This window comes from Podarcis vaucheri (assembly GCF_965113315.1).
Source record: "Podarcis vaucheri genome assembly, chromosome: 15".
Taxonomy (NCBI): domain Eukaryota; kingdom Metazoa; phylum Chordata; class Lepidosauria; order Squamata; family Lacertidae; genus Podarcis; species Podarcis vaucheri.
In genome coordinates, this window is record NC_138753.1 from 27252145 (window position 1) to 27277678 (window position 25534).

The 25534-nt window shown below is 43.9% G+C and overlaps 1 protein-coding gene across 4 annotated transcripts in view; it reads right to left on the reverse strand.

The window, feature by feature from the left end:
- The window catches only part of DRD2 (dopamine receptor D2), a 78658-nt gene that overhangs the window by 5862 nt on the left and 47262 nt on the right, over window positions 1–25534 (reverse strand). For all 4 annotated transcript variants that reach the window (XM_082201045.1, XM_082201047.1, XM_082201044.1 and 1 more), the window contains exons 2-5: window positions 7420–7718; window positions 3378–3487; window positions 3044–3180; window positions 1211–1410 (exon numbers count right to left, since the gene is read on the reverse strand). In XM_082201045.1, coding sequence (XP_082057171.1) covers window positions 1211–1410; window positions 3044–3180; window positions 3378–3487; window positions 7420–7692 — 720 coding nt within the window. In that variant the 5' untranslated portion in view covers window positions 7693–7718. The remainder of the gene's footprint in view (window positions 1–1210; window positions 1411–3043; window positions 3181–3377; window positions 3488–7419; window positions 7719–25534) is intronic.

Sequence of the window (25534 nt, forward strand, 5' to 3'; positions counted from 1 at the left end):
ATTCACGGAGGAGAAGGCTACTAGCCATGATGGTCCTGCCTTCATGCCAGAGGCAGTATGCCTCTGAATATGAACTGTTGCAAATCACCTGTAGGGAGAAGGCTCTTCTGCTTTCCAGAGCCATCTGATTGGCCACTGTGAGAGAACAGGATGCTGGACAATCTAGCAAGGTTATTCCTACGTTGTTACGCCTGCAATTCTTGTGAATACCCCTCTTCAAAAAATAAATAAATAAATAAACAAACACAGATAGGCCCACAGTCATATACTGTGGCTTCCCAGGTGCTTGATAAACTCTATACTTTCCATCCTTTGGACAGGCAGCAAAACTAGAACATTTATTGAGAGCCCGAATGCATGGGTTGAGAAGCTTTGAGGGCCACAATCTGTATAGCCCCTGGTCGTATTTTCCACTTTGATCTCAAGCTTGCACCTGTTCAGCTATTGTTATGGAAGTTGTCACTAAATGGTACAGGATGGGATGCCTCCAGGTTTTTGTTTTTGTTTTGTTTTTTGGAGGTATGTAGGATGAACTGCTCTCCCCAGTGTCACTAGCAACATGCTTTTAACTGTTGCCTCAACTCCTGGTGTGCCTATTAAGGGCAAGGACAGTCAACCATGGTAGGAAGATGAAGTCCCCCTTTATTGGGGGTGCAATAATATAAGATGAGCCTGCTGGATCAGGCCAATGACCCATCTCGTCCAGCATTCTCTTCTTGCAGTGGCCAAACTGATGCTTGTGGGACCCAAGCAGGACCCAAGCCCAAGCGCACTCTCGCCTCCTGTGGTTTCCAGCAACTGGTATTGAGGAACATTACTGCCTCTGACCATGGCAGTACATCCTGGCCACCATGACTAGCGGCCGTGGATAGCCTGCTCCTCCATGAATTTGTCCAATCCTCCTTTATAGCCATCCAAGTTGGTAGCCATTGCCATCTCCTATGGAAAGTGAGCTCCATAGCTTAAGTATACAATGGGATAGCGATGTCAGAAACCAGGACGACAGCTGAGGACTGATGCCTCTTCTGCTTTTGCCTAGGAGCCCTACCTGAGACAGAGAACCAAACAGCCATCTCAGGTTCACTCACGCCGAACAGCAAAGATTGGGGAAGGAAAAGGAGGGGATGGGAAATCCTTGGGGATAAATAAGGAACAGGGAGGAAAGAGGAGATGGAGATTGGTGTGTGGGTGTTGCTTGGGTTCTGATTACCTTCAGTGGGGCCTCGGTGTCAGGGTCCAGGCCCACGTTGGTGGCGGCGACGCGCTTGGTGTTGACCCGCTTCCTGCGTTTCCGCAGCACTATGTATATCTGCACGTACACCAGCAGGGTGACAATGAAGGGGACGTAGAAGGAGACGATAGAGGAATACACAACAAAGGCAGGATTGGCAATGAAACACTCATTCTTCTCTGGAAGACACAAGAGATTGCAGGAGCGTTGTCCCAGCCATTAGGAGCTACTGCCAGCTTGCATGTGAGTTTGTGCTACTACAAGAAGGTGCAAAAGATGTTGTTTCTGGGGGAGAACCTCATCACACTTGGTCCTAATGCAATAAACTCCAATGCAAGCTTGAGATCTTCAGCAGTGGAGACTGCATGACTGTTATGGAATCTATCCAGCCTCACATACATGACACTGTTCCTTGGGAGAGCAGCCCCATCCCAAGACACTGCTAATTTCAAGGGGGTGGCATGCTGTCTCCCTGCCTTGCTAGTCTTTCTGACTTGCAGTTCCATAAAGTTATTTAAGAGACAAGGGGAGGAACAGGAGAGTGAATGTCAAAGTGGGAGCCGGGAGCCAGTCAGCAATAACTCCCCAAGTGTCAGTGAAGTTAACTCTTTATTCAAAGAAACAAAATAGCTCAGGCCTAGTGAGCACAGTGACTCTTCCCAGTATGTCTTGCCCCAGTGAGGCAGTTGCAAGGACTGAAGACCCCCACCTTCTCACAGCTCTCTAAGTCTCCTCCTCCCTTGGTTACTTCCCAAGCAGTCTGAGGCTCCTTTGTTTTGCCTGTTTCTGCTTTACTCGTGTCATACTGCTGCAGGTTCTGGGTGACCAGCAGGGAGGGGAGCTGGTCGCAGCACGAAGGGGAAAAAACCCAGGCTTCTTCAGCAGCCTGCTTTATATATTTCTCTGTGGTCCTCCTCCACTCCAGTCTCTGCTTCTGCCTCTGATTCTGGACTGCTCTCTGCCATAGCCTCTTCCTGCTCACTAAACCCTGTTACCTCTGCAATTTTCAACACCTCCTCCAGTCCTCTTCCACTGACTACTCATTATCATCTCCCCAACTCTGGGCCTTCTTCCCTCGGGGTTACCCAATTGCTGTCTCCCACCACACCTCTGTATCCAGCCAGTCCATGACAGTGAGTGGTGGAAGTTTGCACCCCTTCAGGAGATCAGATGTTGCTGTGGCAGAAATACAGCGTGACCAAGAGACACACACTGAGCTATTTTCTAGATGGGCCTTTGCCAGTCTTTCTGAATGAGCCATTGCGGATTCATAAAAATAACATTGAATTATAATTGGGGCAGGAGAATAAAGAGTATCTACACCAGCTTTTGACACAATGATGCACTCCAGTTGTTATTGGACTACAACTCCCATCAGCCTCTGCCAGCACTGTTCGTAAAGGCTGTTCTTCCCAATTGCTGTGCTGAAAGTAGGCCAATTTTACTCTTTCTTGTGTGTGCACATACATGTGTGCATTTCAGTGGTGTAGCGTGGGGGGTGCAGGGGGGGCCGGCCACACCGGGCACAACATCTGGGGGGGGGGCGCTCGCACTCGCAGCTCTCTGCCCCTACTAAAATCCACGGGTTAGGGGGCGCAAATTACTTGCCTTGCCCCGGGTGCTGACAACCCACGCTACGCCACTGGTGCATTTGCTTGCTTTCTGCACAAACTACCCTTTGGGGTTACAAGAAGAGGAAGGTTGTGTTGTGACCAGGACACACAGAGAGAATGCTGGCTCACTTTACAGCCTACCCCCCCAGACTTGAACCCAGCACAGAATGCACCCCCTATTTTATTTTATCATGCTTACTTGTGTTGTTCAGCCCAAAAAGCAGTGGGCAGGAGACGGCAAAGGAGAGGACCCAGACCACGGCGATCATGACAGTGACTCTGCGCTTGGAGCTGTAGCGTGTGTTGTAAAGCATCGGCATGGCCACAGCAGTATACCTGTTTGGAAGGGAGACACAAGAGTGGGAACTCAGTGTGGCATTGGAGCTCACCTGCACTGCTGGAAAACAAACAAGGAGGGGAAGGATGGCAGAGGAAAGTTCAGGTCCAGAGATAGCAAGGATTCGTGATGCTGTGCTGGAAGGAGCACGCAAACCCTTGCAAGCTGGGAAGCAGCTCAGAGATGGATTCTCTACCTGTCGATGCTGATGGCGCAAAGGTTGAGGATGCTAGCTGTGCACATCATAACGTCCAGGGTGACGAAGATGTCACAGTGGATGCGGCTGAAACGCCACTCACCAACCACCTGAGAAGAAAACAGCATCGGTGTCAGGGGTGGGGAAGTCCAAGACTCTGTACAACAATAATGAAGACTTGGGTGGAATCTGCACACATATAAAAACACTGTGAAAATGTGTGTTTTTTTAAAAAAAAAACATTTTGAAAAATATATTGAATTATCCATAGCTCACCATCGCCATCTAGTGTCACATTAGTATATTGCACTTTACAACACACTTGAAATGTTCTATTTTCAGCTGTATAGCTGATTCCCTGGAGACACTTGTTTATCCAGGTATACCTATTCCATTTTCCAGCCAGATGGCCTTTACAACAGCCTCCCCTAGCCTCTCACTCTCCTTATGTTTTGGGCTATGATTCCCATCAACTCCAGTCAACCTGATCATCCTGGGTGGTGATGATGAGAATTGTAATCCAAACACCAAGAAGGCAGCAGGTTGGGAGCCGGCTGCCCTAGAGGAACTTAGAGACAGTTTTGATATGGAATAATTCAAGAAGCACAGAAACAATGCTGGAATGGGCTGCATCTGAGCTTCTTTGGTGCAATCTCTTCAATCAATCAATTTATTTCTCAAATGCCCAGAGCAAGACAGTTCCAGCATAACCACATAAGCGCTCTCTCCTTCCCTTTCTCTCTCCTGCACAAATCACACCTTTGATCAGGTTTCCAGATGTTCATCGCTTGCTTGCCGCTTTTGGCTGTTGCAGTCTAGCTTGTCTGGAATGTAAAAATCTAGACCTGCCTGTCCGGAGAGATCAGCACTGATCCTATCAGCTGGGGGGGGGGGGAATTTGGAAACAGACAACATGCTCCTGAATATACATCCAGCAAGCTGCCAACAGACTCTCCCCCACCTGCCCCCCAGCTCTCCCTGGCCTCTGTAATTCTTGGAATCTACATCAATGTCTCTCAGCATCATTCACTTTAAGGGAGAGGATGTGAGACTTCAGAAGGAATTAGAAGACAAACTAATGAAGTGTTACACACAATGCTGGTGGGGAGTGCACTCTTTGTGGTGGTTGTGGAACGCAGCTTAAGAAGAGATCTGTCACATCAGGCCAGTAGACTCCCTGCCCCTGGCATCTGACACCTAGAATGACACTGTCTCTGGGATGTTTTATTTATTAATTAAATCACTTCATAGCGAAACTTTATGAGTGGTTCATAGCAAAATAGAAACGGTTGCATTCCCCCCCCCCTATTATGTCTCATAGCTGCATGGCAGAGAGGCCTTCTGGGGACAGTGTGTATTTGCAACAGCATCCTTTTTAGCAGCAAAGCATTTTGGGTGCAGGTGATAGACAAGGCACCAAAAAAACCGTTCTGACTCTCATGTGGAGCACTCAACAACAGGGATGTTTTTGATTTGGAGATGTAGGAAATGCAAAACCCAAACACCATGTGTCCAAAATGGTTTTAGAATTGTGGTGTTTTTTTTAATGTATTTAAACATCTAACCCCCCCATCACATACACTCCAAAGGGGAAAGAACACACCCATGCAAATATTGTTTGGTAAACACAGTTTTAGAAATGGGCAAAAGTTGTATGTTTCAGTGGAATTTGATTTCTTGGCAGTCAAAAACTTGCTGGGAACGCATTTCTTGCAGTGCATTCATACAAATGAGTTTCATGCGTCACATTAAAAATATGCACACAATATTTCAACCAGAACAAGGCAAAACCATCAAAATCCAAATGACACTGTCTATTGTCTGATAAACAAACAGTCATTATTTATTTTTATTCTCTTGGAAGGGATAAACTGATATTCCACTTGAAAGCAGGTTGAGGATCATACAGAGGGAGTCCGGGTCTGTTGTTGCCTGTACTTGCTCTTGAAAAGTGTGGCAAGCATTGCCACAGATTTTATATATATATATGAATGAAACAAGCCCCATTGATATTTTTTTTGTTTACTTTTGAATGGAGCACAGAAGTAAGAGCAGGAGAGGCATTCTTGTGCTGTAATGACACTTAAATGTATGTCCAGCCAGTAGGTGAATAGCATCCATTGGGGTATCTGTAAGATTCTCCATTATTATGGGATTAATGTGGACTCCCTACCAAATTTTGCCTCTAACAGAGTCAAACAACTCATCAAAGAAAAAAATTATTTGGACTGTAAATGCAGGGACATTCATTCACTTTCCCAGATGGCATACTCATCCTGGTATCCAATATATAAAACATCTTTTGGGCTGGAGCAATACTTAATTAATCTCACGCTGGCACCCCTTAGAAAAGCATTTACAGCTTTGTGTCTTCAGTGTATGCCCTCCGCATATCGAATGGGAAGATTCAATAACATCTCTGTGTACCTAAGACTGCATCTGTGAGTCGGGAGACATGGAGGACATTCAACGCTATTCTTTACGATGCCCCTTATGTACATCCCCTAGACAAAAATTCCTCGATTACATCCTTTGTTCTCTTTCCAACTGACCTCCCCTTGAGCAATTCTCTATTTAGCTGGCTGGTAATAACGTATTTATTATTGCACTGGTTGCAAAACTTGCCTTGGCTGCAAGTAAGTTGAGAGCTAGGTGCCAAGACAAGTAGCATAAGGGGGTGTGAGAGATGTGGAGTGCTTAACTTATGCAGGTGTTATTTTTTGCATTTTTGTATGTTTGCTTTGCTGCTGTTGTTGTTCAGTTTCAAATCAATTATTTGCATTCTACGCATTGTGACCAATTGTGATGGCTTATAGCAGGCACCACCCACCTGCGGCCCTCCAGATGTTTTGGCCTACAACTCCCATGATCCCTAGCTAACAGGACCAGTGGTCAGGGATGATGGGAATTGTAGTCCAAAACATCTGGAGGGCCGAAGGATGGGGATGCCTGGCTTATAGCTTTTGGCAATAAAGATTTCATTCATCCGTTCATCCATTGGGGAAATGAGTGTGCAAAATAACAGCTACTAAGGTAGATTTCCTGGAAGACTTGATGGTGCTTTCTAGAATATTGGGCCCCCTGCTTCTTGAGCCAACCAGAATTTAATTAACTCAAGGGCTTGCCTGGTTCCTCCTCACAGAAACCCCACAGACAGATCAACACCCTAATGAGTGGAAGAGTGACAGGTGGAAGAGTGTCATTACAGCCCAGGAGCCAAATACAACCTTCTAGGCCTCACTGTGTGGTCTCTATTTCCAATTATTTTCAATGCATTTGCCTATAGAATACACATTTTGCATGCATCTTTTACATAAGATACATACATTTTCTGCACTGAAACAGCATCACAAAAGCAAGAAAAGTGCACAATCTGATTGGGTTCTGATTTTCAGTCAAGTTTGGGAGTGTCAGGTTGGAATGGTCCACTGTGAAAAGCAGGTGGAAAAAGTTCCTATCCCTTCCCTTTCTTAGGTCGCATTCGCACAGTAGTTAATTCAGTTTCACTCTGTTAATTTTCATATTAAAGTATATTTGAGCTTTTGCTTGACATAAAACCCACTTCTAGCGGAATCTCATGGAAGTTTAGTGCTCCTTTCTGTGATAATTGGTTCCAAAACAATCTCTTTGTAACCCTATTGACCCAGAATATTATGGAAGTAAAATTACAAAATTTAGGGTGTTATAATGGCATACAGTCATTTCCTGCCATTTTTATGGGGGAAACATAGTGAAATAGAAGCATGCATGTGTGGAAAGGGTGGGGGAGTACCGTGCCCACTGGTGTGAATGGAATTTATTGTGGGGTGCCAGTATATTGATCAAAAAACCATAGTTCCATAATGCAACAGGTACTGCTGTGTGAAAGGAACATCTGAAAATGGGACAGAAGCAGTAGCATTATAATCAGAAAAATGAACACAATATTCCCCACATCTGAACACCTCCCAAGTGTTTGGGTCACCTCTTCCTGACTCTAAAGAAGCTTCAAGGATTCTTAACCAGGACAAGTTGCAATAGACTATTCCTAGAGTCTGCCTACCTCCAAGTAGACCCCCCATGGCATCACCAGAGTAGCCACGAGCAGGTCTGCCACGGCGAGGCTGACAATCAGGTAGTTGGTGGTCGTCTGAAGAGCCTTCTCCCTCGACACAGCCATGCACACCAGCACATTACCAAAGACGATGACGAAGATGAGGAGAGTGAGGAGCATGGCATAGAAATTATACTGAGGGGGCTCCTGTCCTGGGCTGGACCCATTGAGGGTTTGGTTATCGTAGCTGTCATCATACGAGGACATGTTCTGGAAATCCATGAGGAAGAAGCAGCTGGTTTGGGGATCTGCCTCACCACAAAAGGGGAAGACAAAAGAGTTGGTCATTAGCGGGTAACCAGCAGTGAGGAACATTTAGTCACAGATCTTAAGGCCGCCATATTTGAACAACAATGTTTCAGAGAGAGGCTCCAGCGTGAAACTGATGCTGAAATGAAATTTAATGAGATGCAGGCAGAAGCCAACATAAACTGGGGGGTGGTTGTCTCACTGCAAACAAACAATTGCCCTATTTTAGGTGTTTATCATTTTCAATCATGCTATGCTAATTTATCACCAATGGCTGGCTGGGAATGGGCTGCCCATTTTAACTGGATCTTATATTCATTTCTGCTCTGTAAAGCAACGGGAGTTTCCTGCTACTGTCTGTACACTGCGCGGTCTTTTGATCTCACATTGCCATGCCTCCCTTCCCTTTGTACATAAGTATGTATCTGCCTAGGACACCTAATATGATTTTATCCATTCATTCTCAGGATTTTTAGAACCTTACTGTCTGACGATACATTGACAACTTGCAATAAGTCTGCATAGAAAGCTTAAAACAGCAACACTGCGACAGAAAATTAAAAAACAACAACTGTATTTAACAAAGTAGAATAGGGCTTGCAAAAATTGCCCCCTTTAAAAGATCTCTTATAAACTGAGTGTATTTTAAAGGCTAAGCTCAAATGACCCATTTTCTTTATATATTTTTTGCTATACAGGGTGATTTTTATTTATTGGGTGGATATTGTGGCACACAGTTGCTCAGCATTACAAGTCTGTGCAAATGCCTGGCTCATCTAAGACTTTATAGAGCTTTTATTGTCAATAACGATGGAGCTTACAGGTGGAGACTACTTTCATTTTTACCTATCTTTGATATTTGTAAAGGGAATCCTTGTATGAGTCAATACTTTATTATTCCTTTGGAGATGTGCTGTACCTCCTGTACTTCCAGACTGCGAGGCTTTGCGGTTTACATTTTGATTCTTTGCTCTCTTTCATTTTGTTATATTTGCACTTCTTATCAAATCAATAAAAATACTTTTAAAAAATAAAAATAAATTCCAGGAATTTAAGAACAGCCTTCTGGATCAGCTCAATGGCACATCCAGTCCTGTTCTCACAGTGCCCAACCAGATGCCCCAATGAGAACAACAACCCTTTGCACTTGTGTTCTCTAGCAACTGGGTATATTGGGGGTGTGCTGGGGGAGGAACAGTGGAAAACTTAGATCTAGAGGGAACAACTCCTTCCCCAGCTCCCTGACACACACACAGACCCAGGAGAAATTTGTCAACTCAGGAGCTGGTGCAAATCAATACCTTCTCGATATCCATTCCACTATTCCTAATGACAGTAGTAGATCTTGTCGTCTCAAATTTCAACAGCTCAATGGATATAAAATTTACATCATGTTATGGTTTAAGAGAAAATGATATGAAAATGATATATCGTTGATATCTAACACCAAGTAAACTGACAAAAATGTATAAATGTAAATCAAACCAGTGTTGGAAATGTAAAGAGAAAGAAGGTTCCTTTTATCATATGTGGTGTTGTTCGGGTCAGGTTAAAACTTACTGGGAAATGATACACAATTAATAATAATAATAATAATAATAATAATAATAATAATAATTTATTATTTATACCCCGCCCATCTGGCTGGGCCTCCCCAGCCACTCTGGGCGGCTTCCATAAAAACCAGAAATACAATAAAATATCACACGTTAAAAACTTCCCTGAACAGGGCTGCCTTAAGATGTCTCCTGAATGTCAGGTAGTTGTTTATCGCTTTGACATCTGCTGGAAGGGCGTTCCACAGGGCGGGCGCCACTACCGAGAAGGCCCTCTGCCTGGTTCCCTGTAGCTTTGCTTCTCGCAATGAGGGAACCGCCAGAAGGCCCTCGGCGCTGGACCTCAGCGTCCGGGCAGAATGATGGGGGTGGAGATGCTCCTTCAGGTATACTGGACCGAGGCCGTTTAGGGCTTTAAAGGTCAGCACCAACACTTTGAATTGTGCTCGGAAACGTACTGGGAGCCAATGCAGGTCTTTCAAGACCGGTGTTATGTGGTCTCGGCGGCCGCTCCCAGTCACCAGTCTAGCTGCCGCATTCTGGATTAGTTGTAGTTTCCGAGTCACCTTCAAAGGTAGCCCCACATAGAGTGCATTGCAGTAGTCCAAGCGGGAGATAACCAGAGCATGCACCACTCTGGCGAGACAGACTGCAGGCAGGTAGGGTCTCAGCCTACGTACCAGATGGAGCTGGTAAACAGCTGCCCTGGACACAGATTTGAAAGAATGAATTAAAAATAACTTTTGTAAAAACAACAGAAGCTTTTCTTTTGGGAATTATAGGGATCGGACTACCTACATTGTATAGAAATTTATTCATGTATGCTAGTACAGCAGCAAGAATGCTACTCGCCCGAAAATAGAAAGGAAGCAGAAGTCCCAGCAAAGGAAGAATGGATACAAAAACTTACGGAATATGCAGAAATGGCAAAACTTACCAGAAGAGTAAGAAATCAAGATAATATTTTTTATTATTAAATAATAAAGGTAAAGGTAAAGGTACCCCTGCCCGAACGGGCCAGTCTTGACAGACTCTGGGGTTTGTGCGCCCATCTCACATCTATTGGCCGGGGGCCAGCGCTGTCCGCAGACACTTCCGGGTCACGTGGCCAGCGTGACAAAGCTGCTCTGGCGAGCCAGAGCCGCACACGGAACGCCGTTTACCTTCCCGCTGGTAAGCGGTACCTATTTATCTACTTGCACCCGGGGGTGCTTTCGAACTGCTAGGTGGGCAGGCGCTGGGACCGAGCAGCGGGAGCGCACCCCGCCGCGGGGATTCGAACCGCCGACCTTTCGATCGGCAAGCCCTAGGCGCTGAGGCTTTAGCCCGCAGCGCCACCCGCGTCCCTTATTAAATAATAGATATTGTTTATTGAATATTTACAGATAAATTGCAAACAGGTAAGAACATTGGCAGGATTATTGTAATAACCCACATTTTCATAAGGGTTTATATTTTAAGCAGACAATTAAACGAGCAAATTAAATGAATTTGGATATGCAGAAGATATTTAAAAATAAATTTAAGGAACCGCAGAAAGAGGGGGAAGGAAGTCAAACTTTGAAATGTTAAAACGATAGTAAAGTTAATGGAATGTATACATTTGAAAAGTATAAATAAAAACCTTTTATTAAAAAATTTCAACGTTCCATTCTACATCCTAGTTGCTGTGCCCTCTGCAGCACCCCTGAGGCTTCATGCCCAGTACAACCAAACTAGTTGTGCTCCCCTAAATCTGTCTCTGAGGTTAGTTTGACACCTGAGATAAAGGGACTTGTAGAACTTTAAACTTTGCATATCGCTCAGTATGCACGGGGGGGGGGGGGCGCCCCTCCAAAATGATCCATCTATAGCTTATTCAAGTTTCACTTCTTGAACTGTAAGGCTGGCTGGTCTGAGATGTTTAGTATTCCTTCCTAGCGGCCTCCCCTTGACTCAGTGGCCTCCCCTTGACTTATCTCGGCAGGAGATAAAACAAGAAGGTTAACCATATTAATTGAAGAGGAAGTTGGATACAAGACTATAATCCCCGCTATATTGCACTTGATGAGCTAAGCCATCTTCTTGGCCAAGTACACAACTCTTTAAAGCTCCTTCCTCGCTGTCCCTTCTCCCTCCCCTCTGAGATGTTCTTACGGCAAATTATAGTCTACTTTGGGTGGAATTCCCTTCCACCTGTGGGCAGGAGAGAAAAGCAGTTAAGTAGCACTTTCAAGAGCAAGGTAGGGCATCCCCTTGGGATGCAAGATCACTAACACACTTCTCCCAGTTTTGTGAACTTCTGTCAGATAACTTCACACAGAGAGTTAAAAAAACTACTGGAGTATTGGGTGGAGAACCTGTGGCCTCTCTTTCTGACCCACATGAGTCTCCCAGACCCAATTCCACACCCTCTGTGCGTGCTCTTGCATGGCTGAAGCATGTCCTTGAATTATTCTTATTTTGCCTGGATGGAAAGATGGCGAGGGAGTTGTAGAAACCTCTGGCTTTGTAAGCCTGGAATGTAGCCCACTGAACAAATCCATTGCTTCCCCAACTTTTGCCTCTGGCCTCCTCACTTTCACCTCTGGTCTCACTCGCTATCAGGGGCATGCACTTCTCACAAGGGAGTGCTGCTCTTGGGCTAAAGAAAACTATGGGGAGGGGAAGAGCTACATAAAAAGGGACATGTCTTGAGTGTTAGGGTTTATCCATACTTCCTCTTGTCCTGCTGCTTCCCCCTAGGAAAAAACTCTCTTTAGTGCTCAATCAGAGCAAACAGCAATTTGGGTTTTCGTCGGGTTGATGTTTGCTCTGATTTAGAGCTAAAGAGCAGGTTTTCTCTGGGAAAGGAATGGGGACCTGGAATTTCTGAGTATTTCTTGACTGAGGAACCACAGTATTTCTGAGAATTTCTGAGAATTTCTTGACTGAGGAACCACAGTGGTCACAGAATGAATCTTCATGCTCAGCAGCTTGAGGGTGGGATTTGTCTACCAGCCTCTGCCTAGCATTCAAGAAGAGGAGGAGGAGGAGGAGGAGGAGTTTGGATTTGATGCCCTGCTTTATCACTACCCTAAGGAGTCTCAAAGCAGCTAACAATCTCCTTTTCCCTTCCTCCCTCACAACAAACACTCTGTGAGGTGAGTGAGGCTGAGAGTCTTCAGAGAAGTCTGACTAGCCCAAAGTCACCCATCAGCTGCATGTGGAGGAGCGGAGATGCAAACCCGGTTCACCAGATCACGAGTCTACCACTACACCACACTGGTCCTCATACAGGGGTAGGAAATTGGATCTGGTTGGTGGGACAGATCATGGACCTCCCCCATGGGCCACTCACATCTCAACTCAGACCCACAAATGCACAGCCCACAAAGTGCCTTTCAAAGAGCTCTGCAAGACCTGACAAGCAGCTAATGGATGGAGCTTGTGAAGCAAGCCTCTTTTGGCTGAGCCAGGTCATATATGGTGTCAGGTGGGAGAGGGTTGGCCCAAATGGCCCCATAGGCCAAATGAGGGAGGCCTGGTGGTTTCCCCATAAAACTAGTTGTTGACTAGGGTTTGAAGATGGAGGTAACAAAAATCTTAATTGATTTCTCAAAAGCCTTGAGTGTACCTTCTTGGCTCCTGCATTAGAAAGACACACTTCTTGAGAGGAGAATTGCCAACAGGCATGCCTCTTAGGAAGAGCCTAAGAATGTCAAACATGCTTGTCATAGGTGAAGCCTGTCACTACCTTTCAGCCGTGGTTTTCCACCTGTAAAATTGGAAGAATAGCAACATGCATTCATGCCTGGATTAAAGCAACTGGAAACCCTGAGCTAGGAGATCTTGGGAGGCCCAAACCTAATAGTATCTGATAATGAGAAGCAAAACTTTATTGTGTTCTTTATATACTCAATGAAAGTAGAACATTGCTGAAATTTTAGCGCTGATAAAAAGATTATAAATTTCTAAACAATCTTTTATAAGTTTACAAAAGTTTGAAATTAATGAAGATATTCACATGGAATATATGTAGGAGAATCATAGCACACAGGGGAAATTTACACTGTATACAAAGTCAGAACAGATTCTTTTGAGCTCTTTTCAATGCAAACTTATCAATTATATTAATATAAACAGTAAGAGAATGCTTGGATCAGACAACCAATCTTGGAGCATTGTTGACCGTAGATCATTCTTTATCCTTTTTAGTCTAGAAAATAATCTTTTGCAGTACAGTTTGTAACCATTAAACACAGGAACAATCTGAACATCATTTCCCCATTTGAAAAAGTTGTCAGAATTTTCTCCTGGAATATTATTTGATTCATATATTGATGGCTGAATTTGTCTTTTTCAGGGTGAGCTTGTTTTATGTACAGATGGAAGTGTAAGAGTTCATTGATTAAACTAAGGTTTACATCCTTTGGATACTCAAGAACTCAATGCCATTGTGAATCTGTTCCTTGGTTGCTCGCAGATTCACCAAAAATGAAAAAAATCCCAGCGATACTCCTATACACTGTTGCTCTTCTGTGTAGGTTGGTTTTGAGAACATCCATGATAGTTAATTGACCAACATGGGAAACATCAGGGGTTGAATTCACTGATAAACTAAAATAACCTGTCTGTTGGATGTGCTCAATATGGCTGCCATTCTGATAGACCTTTCTTAATGCAGAATATTTCCTTGTTATTCAGTGTGGTCCATAAGTCTACATCATTATTGTCTCTGAAATCACTAGTAGCATGAACAGCTGGTATTTTTGTGTGTGCAATGCTGAGTTTTCACTAGATAATTTGCTTTGTTTTCCAATTCTTTAAGGCAGAAATGAGCTGGAATTGCTTCTTTTGGTGCAACCATCTCCTAGCATGTTCCTTCAGTGCCTTCTGTTAATTCTTTGGCCATGCCATTTCATTGTCACTTTCTTCAGAAATCTCTGTACTTGTAGTGGTATTTACTCACAAAAGTTCTCCTTGAAGTTCTTGGGAGATTGTGTTCTGTATATTAACTGGTTCTTCATTCTGTTCAGACTGCTCAGTGTAGTCTACTTGATTGTCTTATGCTTGTAAACAAGAACAGTCTGCATCTTAGGGGTTATGTAAGGCAGTTTCTGTCTGCTGTACAAAGCCATATGACATGATTGACTTTAAAGGTTTGAGTATTTCCTTCTGTTCTTTTTGTCTCTTGTTTACTAGCACCGCTTTCATATTACTTACTCATTATCATTTCCACAACAAGTCAAAATTAAATATGGTTGTGATTCCCAGTGATATAAAAAAATCCTCACTTGTTCTCAAAATGTACACTGTAATGATAAGACAGTGATATTGCTGCAAGTATATAAGGAATACCTGTTGCCCACTCAAAATGTGTCCAAGAATCGACAGACGCAGCAGTGGAGAAAAAGAAGGCAAAGTTTATTGCTGAGCAATAAAGACCCAGTGGAATATTTTCCAAAGCCTGGGCCCCGCAGCCCCTGTCCATTGGGTTTTTATACCTGATTACAAACAGCATAAAACATGACATATTCGTATGTTGCAGCAAAATCAAACCAATGAGCGGGCACAAGCTCTTCCTCTGCCCATGTAAAGAATACTTCTGTTTTTCTCAGATGGTGCATCAATTTGCCCTTTACCCTAATTTTCAGCAATAAAGAGGAAAAGAAACCTATTTGACCGTTGAAACCTGAATAACCTCCACCATCTGCTATCGGCTTAGAACATTGCATTGTGGCTGACTGCTTTTTCCTGTTCCCCAACTCAGCCCCATCTCGTGAGCCTGAGAAGCCCTATGGAGATGGTTCCCTATAGAAAAATGCCAACACATCAGATTTATTGTTTCCTTCAAGCACAATAGCTGGGCAGAGAGAGAAATAGGACAGAGGGCAACTTTTGGATCTTTAAGATTCAAACATCATTAGGATACATGGATATATAAAAATCATCATTAGGGTATATGGTTATATATAGATATATGATTATATAGAAATCATAAAGGTAAAATTCTTCCAGGTGGTCTTGCCACAATATGAACACTTGCATTGCTTCATAGCTGACTTTATAATTTGATTCTGAATAAAACCTCCATCATTTTGCTAAACTGTTAGTATGCACTTGTGTGACTGTTAAACAGTCATAGATTCATATGCCACATGTTTATTGTTAATAAGCAACTGGGTCTAGATCGGTGATGCCATCTCCCAGGGGCCAAGCCCATTTGGGGGGGGGACCCAATATTGTGGAAGGAGTCAGCCCCCCCCCCCATGTTCTGGTGGTAGTGGCAACAGGAGGAGGAGAAGCTGCCGCCATGTTTGGCTCCACCCTGGCTCCTCTGACATCCTGACGTCACACACCGTGCGACACTGACACCCTCATTCTCCTTCAGAAGTTGGCGCCTCTGGGCTAGATAGTAAAATCTGCCTGGTGTTTAAAAAAGAAAAATTGGCAAGATGCTGAGGCCCCCTTAGATTATGAGGCCCTTAGATTATATGTAAAACCAACATGCCTTATTGAGCAGTCATGAAGGAGGGGGCAAGAGAGGCAGAATGCACATTAAAATTTGAAGTGCTGCTCCATAAGTTTAAATTGCTCTGTAAATGGTGGTATTTATGGTACAGTTTATGGTTTGCTGTTTAATTAAAATATGGCTCCCAACAGTTCCGAACACACTTTGGCAGGGCTGGAAGAGTATTAATTATTTTCCCCCAGAGATCTGTTTTAGTTATGCAAGGAAAATGCTGCCAAAGTGGTCGTCTCTCTCTCTCCCCCCCCCCTGGTCCCCGGCAGCTTCAAAAGCTTCTGTAACTGCATCACTTTTTTGCCATTTCTGTTTGATTATGCCTTTATCTAGGTTAGCTCAAGGAAAGATTAAACACTGATTAGAACACTTCAGTAAACAAAATGATTTTGCAAAGGTTTATGCTAATTGGATATGGCTATGGTGCTCATTGTCGAAGGCTGCATATAATTGTACGACATAATTGAAAAAGGCACGTTTTTCAAAACACTGCGCTGCAGAAAAGCACATAATGACAAGAGACTGGAGATTTACAATTCCACGGCTTTTGATGGAGGATTTTGAGAAACATTTGAGAAACGTTATCCTGACTTTGATTGAGTGTGCAGCCGTGGCAAAAAAGGCAAATTCCATGCTAAGGGTTATTAGGGGAGTGATGGGAAATCTAAGTGCCAATATCGTAATGCCCTTTTGCAAATCTCTGGTTCAGCCACACTTGGAATACTTTCAAAGAGGATATTGTAGAACTGGGAAAAGGTGCAGAAAAGGTCAACTGAAATAATCAGGAGGGAGCGCTGTGCCTTTTATAGAGGGGAAAGCAGACTAAACCCCAATAATGTCGCATTAGTAAGGGAGGCTCAGTAAAAAATATGGCTGTTTGTACTTTCAGCCTGCAGTTTCTGTTTGCGATAAGAAAGAGAGCCACTTCAAAAAGAGTCCCAAAATTGTAGTTAAATGGAAAAGCAAGAATCTGCCTTCACGTATGGGCAGAGGTTTAGTGGTCCAGGCTCATAGGAGTGGGATTGGGGTAAAGACCCATTGCTATTTCTGCAGCAGGGTTCCTGCAAGGTCGCTGTCTCCAGCATCCTGGAGTTACCTAATCGCCATGAAAGAGGAACTTTTTAGCCACTGTATGTTCTGAAGCTAAGCGTTTGGGAACATGGAAAAGAAATGGGGCTCCAGTTTCAAGGGAACGGTGCACAAATTTTGCTACCTACAATGGAGCTTCAAGGGAAACACCCCTTAAGTCATCCAGAAAGACGACTTTTCCAAATCATTTGCCCATGTACATGTACAGAAAATATTAGATATAGGTGAACAGCAACACATGGAGATCTGCATTGATGGCTGCAATGCATCCCTGAATATTATCCCTGAATACTATTGTATAATTTTAAGATTATTGTGTAAATTTGTTGTTGTTGTTAAAATTTGTATACCTCCATGTAAGATAAAGGACCCCTGGATGGTTAAGTCCAGTCAAAGGAGACTTTGGGGTTGCGGCACTCATTTCGCTTTCAGGTAGAGGGAGCCGGCATTTGTCCACAGACAACTTTCCGGGTCATGTGGCCAGCATGACTAAACTGCTTCTGGCACAACGGAACACCGTGATGGAAAGCAGAGTGCACAGAAATACTGTTTATCTTCCTGCCACAGCAGTACCTATTTATCTACTTGCACTGGCGTGCTTTCAAACTGGTAGGTTGGCAGGAGCTGAGACAGAGCAATGGGAGCTCACCCCGTCTCGGGGATTCAAACTGCTGACCTTCTGATCAGCAAGCTCAAGAGGCTCAGTGGCTTAGACCACAGCACCACCCATGCCCCACCGCCCTGTACCCGCAGGTCTCAGGGTGGTTAACAGGAAGGTTGTTTAGAAGGTTGTATAATCTAAGAAAGGGTGAGGCTATGACATATATGAAGGGACCTTTCACGTCTGAATTTGCCACCACATTTACTGGGTGAAATGAAGTATGGTAAGTATTTACCATGAACAAGATATGCTACTCAGTTTTGAGTTTGTTATTTTTTAATAAGGTGATTTTTCCGGAATAATTGGATTTGTGAAGGATAATGCACTAAAAGACAAGTTGTGCCAGCCACATCTGCTTTAGATGTACAGTTTGAGATTATTGATGAATGACAGCACTCTGGCAATACCAGACACAATATTGACTGATTAGCTATTTTATGCAATTTGCACCCATCACTATTTACGGTGAAGTGGCGGCAGGTGGGGGAAAGGAGAGGGAACCCTGCAAATAAAGAGGCAACAATGGAACAAGGCTGGAAGTGAAAGTGGGGAAAGGAAGAAGATAACTCAAGTGACATAAAAGGTGTCAACAGTTTGGCCGAGCTGGATCAGCACAGGGTTAAGGCATGTGTGCTGAAATAGTCATATGGTTCTTCGAGTAAGCCAGTAGGCTCAGGCAACAGAAGCTGGGGAGAAAGGAACATTGTCCTCTAAACTAGCATGCTATCCTCTGTTGCAGTGGAGGAACACCACCAATGTTCAGGGAAGATCCAGCAGCCAGTCTGGTTGGCTTCTGTACATGGAGCCAGGGGCACTGTAATTTGGACATGTGGCAGAACTATCACAAAAACCCTTCATTAGGCACAGACTTATTCATCCTTGGATCTCCTCGACTCATTTTCCGAAGACACCATTTTGGCTGTGCTTGCTAGCCCAGTTTTCCACCCCAGTTCTGCTGCATCTGCACCCAGGAATCAGATCTCTGTTCAGTATAATTAATTTAATTGTCACAGAAATGGGAAATGTATGTGTATTTCATGAAGGTTTAAAATGGAAAAATGGCTGGATGCATATTGCTAGTGTTGGGGTTTTTCCACAGTAGTTTTCTAAGTGAGCTCTGATAATCAACTCTTGTTTTCTGCTAGCTAACATGTGTGTGTTGTAACCTTAGATCAGGTGCCCAAGGTCTTGAGTTGCAAATTCGCCATCTTGAAAGGCTGGTGGCTGAAAGCCTTTCTCTGAATGCAACAAACAGAAGTGATAAATGGCTCTCTCAAAATGCATAGCCTTAAAGCAGGCTAAGGCAGGCTGGAATGGGGGAGAGAAACACCGTTTTTGATTTTTGGAGTTACCTTTTATTTCTAAGATGCTGAGCCTGTGCTGGACAACACAAGACGTTGCATAACTGTTTTGGATGTATCATTTGAGGTTTCTGTTTTGTTTTGAAGAGTTCTGCCAGTAAAACTTCAAATAATACTTTTTTGGATCTGGACAACAATTCCTTTCAAAAGGACTCAATTCTTATGCTTCTAGTACACAATATTAACATCTGCAATAATCTCTACCCAGTTTAAAGTGCTCTCCCCAGTTCTGATTCAAACTGTGGTGCATGAAGTGGCTAATTAGACAGCTTAATTGACCAACAACTTCATGTGTACCATTAAAAGAAGGTTTTAAAAAGAAGAAGAAAAACACTTTCCCTTAATTGTGATTTCCTCCAACTGATTACTGTTGACACAGTTTGATTGATCTGAGCTGCCCTTCTCAACCTGATGCAGAGTGTGTGTGGGATCTGGGCTTCTTCAGCAAGGCAAATCCAGAAGAAACCAATTCTGAAAGCCTCTCCAAGCTGAGCCCCCGGAGCTGCCAAGTCTCACCCTGTGATTTTCTGTTTCCCAGTAACGAATGACTTCTTGGCTCTGGTGGCTCTACAGCTGAGTACTCAGCAGGCAAACATGAAAAAGATGTATTTCATTTGAACTAGCCACCCTCTCTCCATCCCACCATGGATTTAGCATTACTCTGAGCACTTTTCAGTTTTTGAAACAGAACAGCAGCCCTGCAGGATAAAATCAAAGTCTCATCTTCTCAACAGCACCCTCTCCTTTCCACTGTGACCAACCAGATGTCCCTGGAAAGCCTACAAGGGGGTGGGTCTCAGTGTAGTAGCCCCTCCCATTTGTGGTACCCAGCAACTAGTATCCAGAGGCACGTTGGGTGGATGTCTTGGACATTTACTGGTGGAAGAAGGCTACTGTTGTGCTGAGAAATGACTGAGACCTTTCCACACCTTTTCTCCTTTTGCCCTCTTCAAGAGAGTTTGAAAATGAGCTCACTCTGAAATATAGATGGATGGATGGATGGATGGGTGGATGGATGGATGGATGGATGGGAAGATAATCTTGCATTTCACACAGTGGTAGGAAGTTTAAGTGGCATCCTTTTTACAAAGCAAGTTCTCTCCTGAATAGTTGGTGTTTTTCAAACATACAACCTGGTGGCCACTGGTAGCCTACAGAGTATTGATATTTCCCCATAATTACAGCTTAGAATACTGTCGCACCCCCCCTCGCCACCAACTGCCCCCACCCCACAAGGCTCCTTCTGTGACTGCCCGTGTGGTATAATGGTTAGAGTACTGGACTAGGACCTGGGAGATCAGGGTTTGTTTGAATTCTGCTCTGCTCTGGTCAGACCTCACCTGGAGTACTGTGTCCAGTTCTGGGCACCACAGTTCAAGAAGGACACTGACAAACTGGAACGTGTCCAGAGGAGGGCAACCAAAATGGTCAAAGGCCTGGAAACGATGCCTTATGAGGAACGGCTAAGGGAGCTGGGCATGTTTAGCCTGGAGAAGAGGAGGTTAATGGGTGATATGATAGCCATGTTCAAATATATAAAAGGATGTCATATAGAGGAGGGAGAAAGGTTGTTTTCTGCTGCTCCAGAGAAGCGGACACGGAGCAATGGATCCAAACTACAAGAAAGAAGATGCCACCTAAACATTAGGAAGAACTTCCTGACAGTAAGAGCTGTTCAACAGCGGAATTTGCTGCCAAGGAGTGTGGTGGAGTCTCCTTCTTTGGAGGTCTTTAAGCAGAGGCTTGACAACCATATGTCAGGAGTGCTCTGATGGTGTTTCCTGCTTGGCAGGGGGTTGGACTCGATGGCCCTTGTGGTCTCTTCCAACTCTATGATTCTATGATTCTATGAATCCCCACTTAGCCATGAAGCTCACTGGGTGACCATGGGTCAGTTACTGCCTCTCAGCTTAACCTACCTCAAAGGCTTGTTGTGGGGAGAAAATGGGGAGGGGAGAACCATGTACACTAGTTGCAGCTCCTTGAGGGGGGGGAGGTGGTATAAACATGTAATAAATAAACAGAGAGTGTGTGTGTGTGAGAGAGAGAGTGCCAGTGACCTGCAAAAACACCAGACTTCTTTCTCATTTGCTTGGCTGCATTGTAGCTCTTTTTCTCCCCTAAGCAGGTAAGAAGTGTTAAATAGGTAGTTCCAACCAGCCATCAATGTTCATGGAATGAAGCATCTTTCAGCAGCCATTAAATTCTGGAGAAGAGGCACTTTGTATGACTAGAATCGTTCTATTTCCCAGCAACCCTTTCAACTGGAACCAATAAGAAATGGCTATGCTTTGTGGTTTGCTGTGAAATCCTGCACTGTGCATGACGCAAAGCACACAATGGCGCCTTCTGATGGATTGTTATGGATAGTTTTAAACTACAAATGTTTCAGAGCAGCTTTAGGCATCTGAAAATCTCTGCCACACAATGTGCAATAAATTATTCCCTGTTTAACAAGTTTCACGCTGGGGAGAAGAAAACATATTTGATGACAAAGCGAGCAACAGGAACCATAAAATGACAAAAGAGTGGAAAGCAAAAGGGAACCTGCCGCTCGTGGTGTGAGATTTGTTTGTCCAAACACTTCAGCTGAATCACTCCAAATGACAAATTCGCTTAGAGGGAAGAACGAATTTACCAGTGAATCAGGGAGATGGCCAACTGGTGCTCACGAATGCAGAGTAATCATTCCACGAGAACAAACCAGATTATAAATGCTTTGTAAACATGTTTTATTTTTTGGGTCACGCACATTCCCTTTCTAGAGGATTCATGTCCTGAGAAGACCACCACATTCCGTTCCTCCAAAACAACTGTGCCATTAATATGTGCAGTACAACTGCCTCACCTCCATGGGAGATGGACACAATTTTGAATGGTAGAGGAAATGTTCAAAGCATTTCAACCCCCAAATGAAGAACTATAAGCTCTCAAGAAGTGCTAAATGGTACGAGGGGTTGTTTGGCCCTTATTCAAAGGTTTTTTAAAGCGGGAAATGAAACACAGCCTTGCTGGAGGGGTAGGGTTGGGAATTGTGTTAGGAGTGACGGGAATAGCAAGGGAAAGGGGCTGATAATTAACTCATTCTCCATAGACTGTCCGCCCACTCAGGGCTTTGCCACACCTCAGTTTGCTGCACTGCTTCCCCTCCAGAAAATCCTTGGTTTACTGCTGAATGGTTGTCTTGATAATTGAGAGTACCTCAGTTGGTAATTGTGTTTTCCATGGAACGGATCTCTGTTTGTTCTGATTTTGAGGAAGATGTTGAGAGGCTCCAGAGGTCTCTCCATCAATGAAACTGACCACAAAGGATGGGAGGACAGGACATTCTCCCTGTGCTCAAAATCCTTGTTAGAAACAGTTTCCAACATGCCTGCGTTAGTGTTAAGTCATTCCATTGGCCTTTTCAAAATACTGCATAAGTAATAGATGGTGACACACAACCAGCTCCTTGAGGTTCTCTCACTTATCAAGATAACCACTGACCTCTCCTTGAATTAATAAATTGTTCTGCTTTGCACATCTCGTTGGCAATTTAATCCCAGTTTGCAGAGGATTTTTTTTTTATTGTCCAGGAATCATTTTTGTGATGACACTTCTCTGCAGCTCTCTCCATTTTCAGAAGCAGTATGCTAACAATCATAGCAGGTCTGAGAGATATTACAGCATTCGGATATTAGACTCCCACAAGGAAGATACTCAGAAGGGTTTCTAAGGATCGACCAGGAAACTGCCTTTTAAGGTAGTAAATTATGCATTCTCTAAATTGCTTTATATAACCTACAGTTAAAACACACACACACAAACAAACAAACACTCAAAGGCAAGTAAGAATACACACCACTCTGCCATCTCTTAGTTACTTGAAGGTAAGAACAAGCAAGGGACAACCTCCCCCCCCATAAGACCCTAATATTGTGTTCAGGGTTTTAGGTGGCATAATAAATATATCATCCTTATATGAGTTATAGAGGAAAGTAAATTTATTTTACTTTCCCCCAAAAAACCCCTGGATCGAGTTGTCTGCAATTTGGCAGTCTTCATCCATTCTGGCTGGGCTCCTGTGGCTGCAAAGTTTATCCACTTCTGCCAAATGTCAAAAAAGTGATAGCTGTTTTTGTATTTTGAGAAAGTTCATTTTACACAGAGCAGGTCAGAACGGAACAACAGATGAAAGCAGGCAGGGGGGCTTGGAATCAAATCAGAATTTTTTAAAAATGTGCAGTTATGAAGTGGCTCTTGGAGCTGGCACACACCTCTAGAAGTAAATATTTATCTACAAAACTTTATATTCAGTGTCATGTAAAATTTGACCATCAACAGTTTATGAGAGTTCATATTTGATGCCCGTGAAAAATCAAAGTAAACAAAAAGACTCCAAGTAGAATTTCCTAGTTAATGGACAAAGAAATCTGAAATTTTGACCACAGTGTCAACAAATGATTTAAGGAACAATATAAACCTACAACTAGCTACACTTTGCCTACTCTGACCTCAAAACCCTACCTTTTTCTTTTGAGGAATGTTGGTGTGAGTTTTAGGATATGCCCTTACCTAGGATGGCCATGTGGCCTGTCTTACAGAGGGCAGTCCTCTATTGAAGTGCCATGTGAAGGGATTAAGTTGCTCATCAACCTGGACATCAGAATATACAGGGCATCTGGTCACAGTCTTAAACTATAGTAACTCTTTCTAAATTTGCCTTTATCAATCTGTATTTGCTTATTCACATTTTAAGCCAATGTTTCTCCTCTTTTTTGGGTGCTGTGCAAGTAGACACCCTACCTTGACCAGACCTTAAAAGCAGCAAAACTCCAAGAACAGGACTTAGAAATCCCTCACAGACATTGGGGACTTTAAGTTTGCAAAACAACCGTAAGTCTCCTGCAAGGCCGGAGGGAATCTCTTATGCATTCTTAAAATCCAGTAGCAGCACAAAAAGAAAGTGGACTTGTGATCATTTGAGGAGAATAGCTAGGGTTGCTGAATAATTTAGTTCTGAGCAGGTTTTCTCAGCAATTTCATCCCCTTTACACTAATGTGGGTTGTTTATAAAGAATGAAGCAAACACCGATAATTTCCTGCTAGGCTTAAAAGCTGGGGAAATGTTTCCTTTGGAAGAACATAACAACAGCTTTGCTGAGTCAGGCCAAAGACTCATCTAGTCCAGTATCTTGTTTTCACCATGACCAACCAGATACTCATAAGCAGGGCATGACTGCAACAACATACTCCACACTTTTGCCCCCTGGCAGCTGGCATTCAGAGTTTACCCATCTCTATTACCTTCCCTGCACTGAATTTTAGATTCTAATCATCTTGGGACAGCGACCTGTTCTCTCGTACTTTGCAAAGTGCCATGCATGTTGATATAGCACAGGTAATTCTCACAATATCATTTTTAGCACAACACTTTGCAATCAAGTTTGCTCACACATCCAACTGGGTTATCAAGTAGTGAGAAGAAACTGAGCTATGTGTGAACGTGTGCATGTGTGAACCGGAATATGTCTACCCAGATTGAGAGTGGAAGCTTAAGATAGACATCCCTGCAGACACAACTAGGTGCAAGACAGAATCAGCCCTGTTTAATGCATCGGCAAGTGATTAAGGAAAGAGGACATCTAATTTCATTTCTCTTTCTAAAAGACAAAGGGGGGGGATGAGGCTGAGGTGTGCACGCTTTTTTACCTTTTAAGGGTGGTGATGGGGAGAGAATTACTAAGATAGCAAAACATTTGCAAATATCAAACTCTCCCGTGAATAATGAGAGGCCTTTGGTGTGCTTTTGTGTGGTACTTGATTCTGTCAAAGAACAAAATGTGTGGCACACCTTGGCAATGTGTGGCATATAAGTTTAAGAGCTGATAACTCCCAGAGGGCCCTGCTTGACAGTATTATCAATTCAGATTGACAGAACTACTAATGTCGCCTTGCAAACTGTCAAAGTGTCACAAATTAATTAAATGTTAGCTCTGATGATTCACTTTGCAGGGGGCGGGAAAGGGGAGAAGAGGGGGATCAGGATGCTAAGCGAAGCAGCAGCACTTAAGACTGTTCGCTTGTTGCCCTCGGAGAAGGCACTCGTGAAAGGACCACACAACATCCTGTGCTGACCCCGGAAAGATCTGAAGTTGCACGAAATTGTGAGCAGGAGGCAGTGATGGCCACCAGCTTGGAAGGGCTTTAAAAGAGGGTTTGGACACATTCATGGAGGACAGTATCAATGGCTACTAGCCACAGTGGCTCTGCTCTGCTTCCATGGTTGGAAGCAGTAATGCTTCTGAATACCAGTTGCTGGAAGCCATGGGAAGGAGAGAGGACTCTTGTGATTCATGTCAGGGACTGGGCAGAGGAGGAATGGTGGAGACCGCCTCCCCAGCCTGAACCTTCCAGAGAAGAGAAAGACAGTATAGATGAGGGGTCAGCAACCTGTGGCCCAGGGGCTGCAAGTGGCCCATTGGGGCAGTTTAACCGGTCCCTGAACCACCCCTGAACCAAGCTGCCCATTTGGCAAGTCCCTGTGCACTGCGCTAAACCGGCGCAGCGCAGGGACTCACTTCTGCGGTGCCGGAAATCGTGTCTGTGCATCCCCAGAAGCCAGAAATCGTGCGCGTGTGTGCAGTCCGGCCCACGGAGAGATCTCCGCAGGACTTGCCCAGCC